Raw genomic sequence first — 13,813 nt, forward strand, 5'->3', positions numbered from 1 at the left:
CAGTGGAGACAAATAATGGAGTGTCCCAGTGATCTGTACTGGGGCTGGTGCTTTTAAGTATATTTATAAATGAGCTGAAAAGAGAGTGATAAGTGAGGTAATCAAATTCACAGATAACACAAAATAATTAAAAATTGTTAGCTCATAAACCAAGTGTGAGGAATTTCAAGAGGACCCTGTGAGACTGGAAGAATGGGTCTCTAAATGATAGAATTTAATATGGACAAGTGCAAAGTGATGCATATAGGGAAGAATGATCCAAACCTTAGGCACATATTAGGTAGGAAAAGGATCTTGAAATCATTGTGGACAATACGTTGAAATCCTCAGCCCACAGTATGCATAGCTGTAAAAAAAACCAAAAAAACACCCAAAAAAACAAATAGAATGTTAAGTATTATTAGGAAAGGAATAGAAAAAAAAAGGATATCATAATGCCTCTGTATCTGTCCATGGTATGACTGCCTTGAATATTACATGCAGTTCTGGTCGCCTCATTTAAAAAAATAGTGGAACTAGAAAAGGTACAGAGAGAGGCAATCAAAATGATTAAGGGACTGGAACAGCTCCCCTCTGAGGAAAGGCTGACCAGCTTAGTGCTCTTCTGCCTAGAGAAGAAATATGATAAGAGGTCTATAAGATCTTGAGTGGGGTGGAATGGTTATTTACCCTTTCAAATAGGACTAGGGTACAGTCTTTGAAGATAATTGTACATTTACAGTAAAAGGGAGAAAATATTTTTTAATCAGCACACAATAAAACATGGAATTTGTTGCCAGAAATCAACTTTTTCTGCCTTTGGGGTAGATATTCAGAATAAGCTTTGACTTACCAGTGGCTACTCTGGTACAGTGCTGTGTGTTTTATTGGCAAAAGAACAGCTATCCCTCTTGTGGCAACAGATCCAACAAAACACACCCACTCTCTCACCCCTCCTACCCAGCATCCTACCTGCCCTCCCCCCCCCCCCAATCCCTGGTCCAGCATCCTGTTTCTCTGAGGACAAGCAGGATGATAGTCCTCGCACATGGGTGACATTGGATGGAGCCCCAGTCGGGAACTTTGACCTCAAAGATTCTAGAACTTTCAAACATGCCCTACTGAGCATGTGCAGCTGTAGTTAGCACCCTGCCTCCTAGGTAGAGTTCCTCAGTCTCTATTTTTTTTTTCCATGGAGCCATGTGGTCATAGAAGCCTTGTATGTCACGGTATTCAGATTTGCTTTCTCCTCAGTTTTTGTAAGTGATTTTTTTTTCTGGAGCTGCAGCTGTTTTTCTTTCCCTTACCTTACGATAGTTTTATTTTATTTTGTCTTTTCCTTTTTTCCTCCTCTTTCCACTGCCTGACAGCTGCTTGGTGGGCCTTAGTCACTGTGCAGCCTGGCCAGAGTCTAATACTGTCTCTTATTAAATTAATACTGCACCTGCAGTTTAGTATGTGTGTTCTCTCCTTGCTCTGACTGTTTTTTGTACCTTTTTGAGGTGCTGACAGGACTCACAGAATGCAGTTGTTTTTGACCAATTTGTGTAGGCCGCTGAGCCTGGGGACTTCCTGAGTTCTGCCTGGGCAAGAATTCTATGTCGTTTCACCAGTTGATCGGTATCAATGGAGGTTCAGACAGTGAAGAGATTGATGATCACACCGTTCTTGTGGGGGGAGAAAGCTTATCCTTCCCACATTCAAAGGAACTAGTCTCCACAAGCAGGGAGCCCTGGACAATGTAGCCTCCCCTCTTGCGTGCCTGTGATGACAATACAGTCTCTTTGTGAGAAAGGATGAGCAGGAGCCTGGGCAAGCAGCTTGCTGTTGCACCTTCGGTGCCATGCCCAGTAAAGGTTGCCCATGTACATCTATGACCAGTGCACTGATGATCTGACGCATCGGGGTCCAGGATTGCCATTGAGCGCCGTGGTCACCCTTGACGCTATCGAGGTGCTGGTGGGTCACCCTCAACACTGTCAGTTGGGCCTCTTTAGCCAGCAATGAAGGTTATGCTGGGTAAGCCCTTGACTTACTTTTTTTCCTGTCAACATGAACGTTCAGTAACAGAAAGCACTCAGCAGCTTTACCCAGGAGCATGTCATCTTGCCCTCTAATTTTGGGTTTTTACTTTTTGGGCCCTTCCCCTTATTTTTACTTATTGCTTTTCTTTGCTCTCCCCTTCCATCTCTAGGCACTTACCTTCTGCCTTCTCCTCCATCCAGTAACCATCCCTTGCTTTGAAACATTTTCTTCTTTCTCTCCCCCTATTCCAAATACTTTGTCCCCTATTTTCTCCCTCTAATTCCAAATACTCACTCTTCCCTCCCATTTCTTTCAAGCACACTCACCCCACCAGGCATTTTCTATCTTCCACCTCTTTTCACAATTCCACCTTAGTTTCTGCTTCACTTCCTCCTCTCTCTCCCCCTGTTTCCAGGCATCTCTTCCACCCATCCCACCTCCCTTCCTTTCTTCACAGCTCAATGCTTTGGGCAAGTAATAGGCCTGGGTCCTAACAGCAGAAGCAGCTGCTGCAGCTTTCCACAGTCTATCTCTTCTATTGGGTGCCAAGTCCTGAATTTTAGGACTCTTTGCACTTTTTTGGCCTTGACTATCTTGTTCCCTTGAACACTTTGAAACTTTATGAATGCTTTGACATTTTTAGATCACTTTAGTGAGCAAGGCTTTGCTAATGCACGATTCCCTCAAAGCTGCTTGGCACCGCTTTGCAAGTATCTTTGCACATTAATGTCTTGTGAGTGCTTCAGTATTTGGCGTTCCCTGGCATCTCATTATATGCATCTGTATCTTGAGGTGACTTCAGCAGTGCTCCAGTGCCTTTAAAGGACTTGACACTTCTTGCATTCTTTAAGAACACTTTTGCATCTTACGAGTAAGTCTAATCTCTTCAGCAAGTTAGCTTTGAGAACCTCACTACCAAGTTTTAAGTGTGTTCTGATATATTGAAACTATCTCAGTGCATTAGCCCCTCAAAAATGTTTGTATTTTCTTGATGCCTAGAAAAAGATTTAGTGCTTGAGGCTGCTTTATGGTTTTGTGCCTTCAGGGTATGTACGCTATGTTTTTCAGCTTCTCAGAATGCTTAAAATATTATTCCTCCTGACTTCTTTGAGATGAACTTGATATAACAGCACATTACTGTTGCTTGGATGCCTTCTTGTATGCCTTGTGTACCTGCTTCTCAAAATCTTTGCTATGTCTAGAGTACATTTATATCTCGAGTGTACCTTCTTCAGTGAATGTAAGCTCAGGACTGCCTTTGTGGATTTTGGTTCATTAAAAAAGGTGCTTAAGAGACTACAGGGCTTTAAGTATTTCTGTAGATCATCGAAGCCTTGATGGTATGTAGGCACTCCATAAGTATTTTGGTATTTCAGCCATGCTCTGCTACAAGAAGGTGTCTCGGCGCTGTAGTGCCTGGGCTAGCAATATATCCAGGTAAATTGGATGTCTGAAAATTGTCCTTTCTAGTTAAAAGTACATGTGATATTCCATGCATACTTTCAGAATCCTTTGGGGGGCATCATACTTAGGGATGGGAGGTTGATTAAGGTCAGAAAATGCTACACATAGATTGTATTTTCAGATTTATGTACATTTGCCATACATTTCTACCCGCACAAAAAGTAAGTGAAAAAGTCCAAGAATACATTGTACTTGTAGTAGTTTTCAAAGGGAAAGCACCCATGGAATTTGCACCAAAACAGACACTTTGAAAATTGTCCACTTAGTTGCCTTAGTACTTCAGTGGTTACATAGTGCATGATAAGGTCATACCTAAATTGTGGCTCAAGGCAGTCTGCTACCCGAGGCCGGTGATAAGATGGTGCTCCCTTCTCCATGCCCCAAGGTGTGGTACAGATAAAATCACCAAAGGGGCTTGGGGGACATCCTATTACTCAAATGCCCTTTGCTAAGCTCAGCATGGCATTGATGATCTTTCTTTTGAAAGAGACCCCTTGCTTAATCCTATGCAGCTGGTATGAATAAGTGTGTAGAGAGAGCTACGAGATGGGAAGAGATTGTTAAGAGGAAATCGTAACTTCAATCATTGTTGCATCAGCATCATTAGGGTATCCATCTCTCAAGGCCTGTTATTTGTGTTCCTCGTGATATAGAGATGTCTCCTACATGATCCTTTTGACATTCTTGTCTTGTGTAGGGCTGTATGAGGTTGTCAGTATTAGAAGGAGCAGATATAGATGGGGTTTTTTTTAAATCAAGTATGAACAGGAAATTTAGTCTTCCACAGATACTGAATTCAACCATAGAGTTCACAAAAGTTATTGTCAATTGTTTGTGTGCTATTTTGCCCTTTCTTGTGTTCAATACAGTTTAGATCCCGTTAGTCATTATTGATAGAACACGACTCAGAAATGTTAATTTTTCTTATTTGGACTTCTTTTGTTTTCTCATTGATGGTATATTCTCATCCTATTTTTTTCTAACAGAGAAAGTAGGTAGGATTTTAGTCCTGGGGGAATTCTGCGCTCCTGTGCTACTGTGGAGCGCAGAATTCCCACCCCCTGCACAGAATTGCTATTTTCTGTGTAGGAAAGAGGAGCCCTGGTGTGCCTCGAGCAGAACTCGTTCTGCTTATGGCGAAGATGAAGGTCCCAGTGTGCTGCAAGCGGAGCCAGTCATGCTTGCAGAGAAGATGAAGGCTCCGGCTTGCCACAAGCAGAGCCCATCATGCTTGCGCGAAGGTTAAGGATCCCGGCATGCCACAAGCGGATCCCTTCTGGCTCCTGGTGAAGATGAAGGATCCCAGCGTGCCTCAAGTGGAGCTCATCCTGCTCGCGGCGAAGGTGAAGGCCCTGGCATGCCACAAGCGGAGCCCGTCATCCTTGTGGCGAAGGTGAAGGATCCCGGCATGCCACAAGCGGAGCCCTTCTAGCTCCTGGTGAAGATGAAGGATCCCAGCATGCCATGAGCAGAGCCTGTCCCAGTCATGGCGAAGAAGGCCCCGGTGAGAGTGTGTGTGTGTGTGTGTAAGCCTGTTGGGGGAGAGAGAGAGGGAGTGTGAGTGTGGGTGCCAGAGAGAGGGAACCTATGTGAGGACATTGTGAAGGAGTCTTTATATGTGTGAGAGATTGGGAGCTGGTGTGTGTGAAAAAGGGATTGTGTGTATGTGAGGGTGCTTGCTTGTGTGAGATGGAGCCTGTGTGAAGGGATTGTGTATGTGTGAGAGAGAGCCTGTGTGAAAGGATGTGCGAGAGGGAGATGGGTAGCCTATGTGAGTGTGTATAAGAACATAAGAAATTGCCATGCTGAGTCAGACCAAGGGTCCATCAAGCCCAGCATCCTGTTTCCAACAGAGGCCAAAACCAGGCCACAAGAACCTGGCAATTACCCAAACACTAAGAAGATCCCATGCTACTGATGCAATTAATAGCAGTGGCTATTCCCTAAGTAAAATTGATTAATAGCCATTAATGGACTTCTCCTCCAAGAATTTATCCAAACCTTTTATGAACCCAGCTACACTAACTGCACTAACCACATCCTCTGGCAACAAATTCCAGAGCTTTATTGTGCGTTGAGTGAAAAAGAATTTTCTCCGATTAGTCTTAAATGTGCTACTTGCTAACTTCATGGAATGCCCCCTAGTCCTTCTATTATTCGAAAGTGAAAAGAACTGAGTCACATCTACTCATTCAAGACCTCTCATGATCTTAAAGACCTCTATCATATCCCCCCTCAGTCGTCTCTTCTCCAAGCTGAACAGCCCTAACCTCTTCAGCCTTTCCTCATAGGGGAGCTGTTCCATCCCCTTTATCATTTTGGTTGCCCTTCTCTGTACCTTCTCCATCGCAACTATATCTTTTTTGAGTTACGGCAACCAGAATTGTACACAGTATTCAAGGTGTGGTCTCACCATGGAGCGATATAAAGGCATTATGACATTTTCCGTTTTATTAACCATTCCCTTCCTAATAATTCCTAACATTCTATTTGCTTTTTTGACTGCTGCAGCACACTGAGCTGACGATTTTAAAGTATTATCCACTATGATGCCTAGAGCTTTTTCCTGGGTTGTAGCTCCTAATATGGAATCTAACATCGTGTAACTACAGCAACGGTTATTTTTCCCTATATGCAGCACCTTGCACTTGTCCACATTAAATTTCATGAGAAAGGGAGCCTGGGTAGGTGTGTATGCAAAAGAGGGAGAGAGAGACCCCATATGAGGGGATGTATGTGTGCGAGAGAGGGACCCTGTATAGGGAATGTGTGTGTAAGAGAGAGGGCCCCTGTATGAGGAGATATGTTTGTGCAAGATGGAGAGGGAGCCTGTATGAGGCTGTGTGTATGTGTACTAGAGAGAGGGATCCTGTGTGTGTGTGTGTGTGTGTGTGTGTGTGTGTGTGAGAGAGAGGGACAGAGGGAGCCTGTGTGAGGGGCAGTTCTGAGAGAGGGGTCAAACTCATGGAGTGGAGATAGAGTGGAAGGCGTTGAGCCTAGAGGGGGAAGGTAGTGGCAGGTGGAGGAATTGGGGCTTGAGAGGGCAAAGTGGCCAGGGGATTATGGGGAGAGAGTGAAAGGGACACTCTTACAGTGAACTTCTAGGGAAATTCTACTCAAAATATTTAAAATTCTGCATTTTTAAGTAACAACTTTTTTCTGTATTAGACTGTCATGTATATTGTTGTTTTTGACCAATATAAAGTTTGCAAAATTTTGCAGAATTTTGTTTTTGTGCGCAGATTTTTAAATACTTTTGCTCAGAATTCCCCAAGGAGGAGGATACAGATAGTTATAGATTTATATAGTTCTGCATTGCAACTATGGCATGCATCAGCTAGAGAGCAGGATGAGCTAGCATCAATGAAGATAGGATCAAAAGTGTTATTTTACCCTATTAGTTGATGCTGCATGCTCCAAAGCAGGGAAGGAGAATTTCATTTGCATTGGTGGAGCTTAAATGCAGAAGATGTACAATTGAGGAAAATTACCTTTTTTTAAAATAAATACAGTAATCCCCTTCAAAGATATAGTGCGACAGATTTTTCCATAACATGTATCTAAGGGCCCTGAGTTTAGCAGTTTTTCCAGAATATGCAATAATACTTGTCTTACCACAAACACCTATGACGTTTTCCTTGCATGTAATGCACAGTCTGAAAAATGTTTTTTGAAGGCCAGAAGAAGAAGATACTTCATCACAAGTTTTTCTAAATATTTTTCTGGAAATCATTTCTTATTTCTGTCTTTAGCTAATTAACCAAGGCAAAAGTTATATTTCTCTTTGACTTGAGCCTGAAACAGTGTTGAGTTTTGCAGCTTCAATTCTACCAGTCTTTTAACATTTGTTTTGCACTTTGCTGGAAAGCTAGAACATGTCCAGAGATAGAGAGGTGGGTGCAGTTAAAGAATGATGTAAAAGAAACACTTGTATTCTGAAAGATTATCAAAATCAACTTTATATTAGTGATTTTTGGAGTTTACTGTTAATTTAAAAAAATTAATGTAGCTGGGGGCTGATCAAGATGGCTGCCACCCATTAAGCAATGCTAACAGTTTTTTTCTACCCATTGTGAAAAATTTCTTATGCCTCTATCCCTTAAGTTATAAGGAAAAGGAAAGGTAAAACTAAAATCCTTGCCTCTGAAAATATGCCACCGCCTGCTGCAATTCTTTATTACTTCACATTATCTCCTAGGCTGGGGATACCATATTCCAACCTGCAGCAGTGACCCAGTATGATGGCTGCCTCAGGCTAGAGACACCCATCCCTGAGGTTTTGCAGCTGGTGAAGATCCTGTGTTTCAGTATCTGGCCACTCTCTTTTTGCTGGTTCCCTCCACTGGAGCAGAGACAATTGCTGTAGTGTTGGCATTAGACAGGGAGTTTGTGAGCAGCAAAGGCCAGTCAGCTGCCATGAAACGTCTTGGCGGAACAGGTTTATGTGAACTAGAGGCTTTCAGTTTCATTGGAGTCAGGCTCCATTCATCCAGAGGAGGGCCTTTGGGATTGAAAAACAGGACAATTGTGTTGTTTCCCCAGACATTAGAGAAAGGTAGAAGCAGAGTAGATGGCAGTTGAAAAAAAGCAACCATTCCATCTAGTCTGCCCAGCCATTCTTGGTCCACACTGCAAGGATATATATCTAACAGCAGCTACAGAGCAGAACCTCCTACAAAGATACCTCTTTCAATATAGAACACCTACCATACTTCACCATCCTAGACAGATGAGCATACAAGATCCCCCACCAGGTCATACCCACCACCCCTTCCTTCCCAAGTCTACCCATAAAACTTTGCAATAATCAAAATAGCTTTCCGTATCAGCTTGTCTGTTAGGAGACCAGATGTTCAGATATGTCCTCTTTGTAGACTACCAGACAGACTCATCTGCATGAGCTTCTTGTTTTTACTATAATTACAGCATGCCAGACAGACCCAACTGCTAGTCTATTGCTATCATCCTAGCCTAATCTAAATTGCTCCCTCTACCTACTTGAAAGGCTTGATAAATCTAATGGGCCCCCTTTCTGAATTAGGTTTGCCTGTTGATTCTTAAACAGCTGACATGGAATTCTTCGAGGGAAATTACATTAGAGATATGTCTAGAGAAAATCATTACTGGGAAAGTTACTAGTATTCAAAAATATTTTAAATCCTTGCAGGCTAATTTTCAGAAAATGCCCCCCCCCCCCCTAAATTAGGTCCCTAAATATAGAGTATCAAAATGTAGGTGGGTTTTTGGCAGAAAATTTTCTAGATTTAGAAACCTAACATTTAGTGAACCAAATTTAGACCTGAAATTTATTTGACTAGATTTAGGTACCCAAGTTAAGTGTCTAGCACTGAAAATCAATGCTAAATACCTAATTTTTTTTTTTAACCTGCCCTCACTCTGCCCCTTTAACCATCTGCATTTAGGGACCTAAATTTAGGTGCCTAGTTAAAATAGGCTTCTAAATTTAGGGATTTCAGTCCTACTCAGTTTTCAAAGGGGACAATTTGTGTTCTCAAAGTTGAGGACCTAAGACCTTTGAAAATTGACCTGTTAGAAGATAAATGTGAACAAGTGATTGTCCAATAAAACTTAGAAGCTAGAGTCCAAAATCTTGAAAACAAATTGTAGGGATTGCAGGCATTTTCTAATGTTTTTTCCCTAAAAATTTGTAAAATTTGTCAAAAATAAGAACTTAAGGATAATAACTTGTTCTAAGATTGAGCCTATCTCTCTGTTAGATTTATTTCATTATCATATGTCTGATTCCTTAAATATACTTAAATATTAACCTTGGTTGTAAGAGTGCATTGTTTTCCTAGATCTTTTTTTAAAAGGTAAGAGGGCAAATTGGAATGAAGTTGTTGTTCTGCTCTAATGGAAAAAATGTAATTTAGAAAAAATAGTGTAATTTTCCTTTTCCTAGAACTGCATTCTTAGTTGAATTAGCTTTACAATTAAAGCATAATATTGTGTTTAAAAAATATTTTCAATTAAGAATGGAATTTTTCCTGGGACATCGTCAAAATAGTTTCAATGAGACAGGATTTTGTTAATTATGGTGCCCAATTTTTAAAAATATTTCCTGCTAAATGCAAAATTCTATTTAAAATCATATTTACATGTATTTATTTATTTTATTTAGAACATTTTATATACCATTTTTTATACAGAAGTAATCAAAACGGTTTACAAGTAAACGTTCATAATCTTATATCACAAACATAATTAAAAATTTAATTTAAAGGTATATCCACAAGGAAAAGAAGACATAATTTAAAAATATGTAGATAAAAAATTAGACGGGGAGGACAAAATTAGGTAGGGTCCTCAGATTATTTAATAAATTTCTTAGTGCAGGAAGTTCTATTTGATATCTCATTCATTTCAATATTTGAAAACTTTGTGATTGGATTGATGTTGCTGCTTTTTTTTAATTTGGAGTTGTTAAAACTGGAAATATTTATGTGTGATTGTAGACATTTTTTTTCTTTTTGCTCAGTGGTTGCATTTTTTTTTGTATTGTATTAGGTTGATATCCTAGATTCTTGGATCTTTCCCCTCATTTTTGTAGGTTTAACATTTTTCTGAAAGGAGCATAATAATTTTTTTGTCTATTTCTTTCCCTCCCTGTTAGGATATTGTATGTCTTTTTTTATTTTGCTTTTTTTTTTTTATTACAATTGTTGACATTACGGTTCCTGTCGTATTTAAAATCTGAAAATAAAATTGTAAAAGAAGAATATATAATGTAGAAGTAATGGCCTTGATTGACTTCTAGTTGTGTTGTATGCTACCACTCAAGGATTTCATTTTTCCCAGCTTTGGGTTGCGCTGTTGGCACCAGTTGGGACTGGGTAAAATATATCATTCTTGATAGTGATACCTGTTGGCCAGTCATAGTTCATCTGAGTTGTGCTTACTGGCCTGAAAATATCTGGAAGTTTTCTCTGATTTCTCTTCCTGAATGTTAAAAAGTAAAACCTTGGCATTTAAATCAAAACCATGTCTCAGTACTGTACATAATGAGGAGCAAGTTACTATAGGTGAATGATTTTTTTTTATTTTGAAGTAGAAAATATTTGTATTTATTTATTTATTTATTTATTTATTTCTTTTGTATACCGACATTCGATCGAGATATCACATCGGTTTCCAGAAAACAGGTTGAATAGAGCCGGAACTGCCCTATTTTACATTGTAACAAGCGAACAGTTGATTAAACAATAAATATAAGGAACATTGTAACATATGAATAAAATTAAAATTAAATATTAGATGTGGGTATATAGAAATGGCATATAGCCTATATACAATATGTACAATATGACTTGGTAATGAGTAGGGTGGGGGACAGGGAAGAGGGAGGTTACGAGAAGGGTGGGGGACAGGGAAAAGGGAGGAAAGAGAAGGGGGGAGGGGTTATGCGTTCATGTAGACCTGAGATCCCAGTTAGCCAGTGTAAATATACTTTAACTTGCAGGATTTTTAATCTTCAATAAATGGCAAAATGTTATCTTTCATTGAAGCAGAAATGTTTCCTGACCTCCTTAAATTGTAATTTATTTAATCATTGTTCATAATGTTTATTAGTTTTAGGAGATAGAAACATTTTGACATTCTTCCCACAATTCCGTAGCTTTACTATGCATATTGGATTTATTTAGGTATGTTAGAATAGGTTTCTGATAATGAACTCCACAGAAACACCAAGTGTGGGGTAGATTTTAAAAGGTGCGTGCGGGAGTAGATTTGTTCGCACAATCCGGTGCGAAGAAATCTACTCCCAATTTTATAACATGCGCGCGCTAAATACAGGGTCGGCGCGTGCAAGGCTGCGCAAAATCGGCAGCCTGCGTGCGCTGAGTCGCACAGCCATCCTCCATTCTCTCCGAGGCCGCTCCAAAATCTGAGCAGCCTCGGAGGGAACTTTCCTTCCGGACCCCCCACCTTCCCCTCCCTTCCCCTATCTAACCTACCCCCCAGCCCTAACTGATTCCCCCCCCACCTTTATTTTCTAAGTTGCGCGTGCCGGCCAGATGCCGGCGCGCCATGTTCCAGTCCGAGGGCTGGGCCAGAATCACGCCTGCGGACCCCACCCCTGGAACGCCCCCCGATGACGCGCCGGCCGCGACACGCCCCCGACATGCCCCCCCCCCTCCCAGGAAAGCCCCGGGACTTACGCATGCCGCCGAGCCTATGCAAAATAGGCTCGGCGCGCGCAGGGGGTGGAAGGGGCAGCGTATTTTACGCACGTAACCCTTTGAAAATCTGCCTCCAAGTTTGTCTAGACTTTAAAGTGATGCTGGCCAAAGAGCTGAATTTTCAAAATACTTATTTTATATCATGACAAGCATACATAACAGAATCTGAGAGTTGCTTATGATTTTGATTTGAATTATTTAAAATGTTATCTACCAGACTGGCCAGAGACAATAAATGCCTTATACAGAATCTATTTACAAACTGAGTTTCTGAGCATTGTTAACAGTATTATCAGAGTGAGTTGGAAAGATTCATAGCTAGTTATAAATATTTGTGTGTTGCATATTTGGGGTATTTTGGCCAACAATATGTGTGGCTTCCACAGCTAAAAATGAGAGCAGGAGGAATGAGTGAGTCATCAAAGTGGAAGAAGCAAAAAAGATCACCAAGGCCACCACGTCATACAACCAAGATATCATCTGGGACAGATCTACCCTCCCACCACCCATTCAGCAATGGTACCTCCTTGTCTGCCAGCATGACAGGTAGGTGCAAATCTTCAGCAATATCAATTTCTATCTGTCTTTTACACATTTTTAAATTTATACAGCCACCACTTAGACCTTTCAATTGTTCATGGAAGTTCAAGAGGAGACATTTAACATCTCGTGTTAGACAAGGGTTCTGGGGCTATTTTATATGATTTCTGTTTTCACATTTATTCTCTCCTTTTTCATATTTAATTTTCTCTATGAACAAGCAGGATGAATTAGTCACCCATGTGGGTGATGTCATCCAATGGCACCAAGAATGGAATATTTGATATCTTGAGTTATTCATTCATAGTCAGCATCACATAGCTTAATGCAGCGAGGCTCATTCAGCAAGACGCATAGTGTTTCTTCCACTGAGAGGAAACCTCTACTCATATCTTATTCATGAAGCTTCCTAGGTTAAATTCTCTTCACCTTTTTCTTTCAGTGTTTCAACCTGAAAACTGCCAGATCTTCAGTTTTTTTTAATAGAAAGGCAAGAGATCTTTTCCCAGCCAAATCTCTCTTGAAAGCTTATTCTAGAGGAGCAGCATGAAACAAGTAAAGCACTTGTACAGAGGGACTGACAGTCTCCTTAACTGAATGTACCATAAGCAAATGATCTGTCTGACATCATGATGAAATGGGCTGGGGTATAATGAGACAAAGGTAAACAAGATCCACACCATATAAAGCCATGGAATATATGTTCCCATATTTAGACAACTATGTAATCTAGAGCAATTCACAATCCACAACTCTACAGGCATTACATTCTGCATTTTAGTTCCTAGAACAACTGGATTTTTTAAATTAAATACCCAAATCCAATCTGACTTCATCTGTCCAATTGGAATTCATTGGTACCCTAACAGATACACAGCACAACAAAGTGTAAACTCTGGAATTTGTTGCCAGAGGATGTGGTTAGTGCAGTTAGTATAGCTGTGTTTAAAAAAGGATTGGATAAGTTCTTGGAGGAGAAGTCCATTATCTGCTATTAAGTTCACTTAGAGAATAGCCACTGCCATTAGCAATGGTAACATAGAATAGATTTAGTTTTTGGGTACTTGCCAGGTTCTTATGGCCTGGATTGGCCACTGTTGGAAACAGGATGCTGGGCTTGATGGACCCTTGGTCTGACCCAGTATGGCATTTTCTTATATTCTTATGTCCTTATGTGTTTCTCCTCATTGACAGAAGAAACATTCTGATGTCTTCAGCGAGGGAGATATTCCACAGCCAAGTAATCTTAACTCCATGGCTGGTGCTAGCTTTTTGTCAAGTGCTGGATATATGAATGACCCTCAGAAAGCTATGAGTAAACTAAATTATAATTACAATATAATCAACCTCCCATACCAAAACAGCAGTCTTCCAGCAATTAAACAATATCAAACCTACCTATGAAAAGGCATCACTGCAAATTTTATGCCAGGCTCTAAAATATCAATATAGTTCCTATTAGGAAAATAGCTAACCTCAGTCACACATGCAGAATTCAAACAGGCACTCCCCAAAAATCAGAATAAAGCAACTGTGAAGTATAAATAGACACATACAGGCAAAAACAGAAATAGCAACTACAACAAGCCAGACTCTATGTAGTG

At 40.5% G+C, this 13,813-nt stretch overlaps 1 protein-coding gene across 5 annotated transcripts in view; it reads left to right on the plus strand.

Annotated features, from left to right (window-relative positions):
- The window catches only part of GBF1 (golgi brefeldin A resistant guanine nucleotide exchange factor 1), a 739,811-nt gene that overhangs the window by 382,221 nt on the left and 343,777 nt on the right, over positions 1 to 13,813 (plus strand). For all 5 annotated transcript variants that reach the window (XM_029609015.1, XM_029609018.1, XM_029609019.1 and 2 more), the window contains one exon: positions 12,056 to 12,215. In XM_029609015.1, the coding sequence (XP_029464875.1) occupies positions 12,056 to 12,215 (160 nt within the window). The remainder of the gene's footprint in view (positions 1 to 12,055; positions 12,216 to 13,813) is intronic.

Source organism: Rhinatrema bivittatum, chromosome 7 (genome assembly GCF_901001135.1).
Source record: "Rhinatrema bivittatum chromosome 7, aRhiBiv1.1, whole genome shotgun sequence".
Lineage (NCBI taxonomy): Eukaryota > Metazoa > Chordata > Amphibia > Gymnophiona > Rhinatrematidae > Rhinatrema > Rhinatrema bivittatum.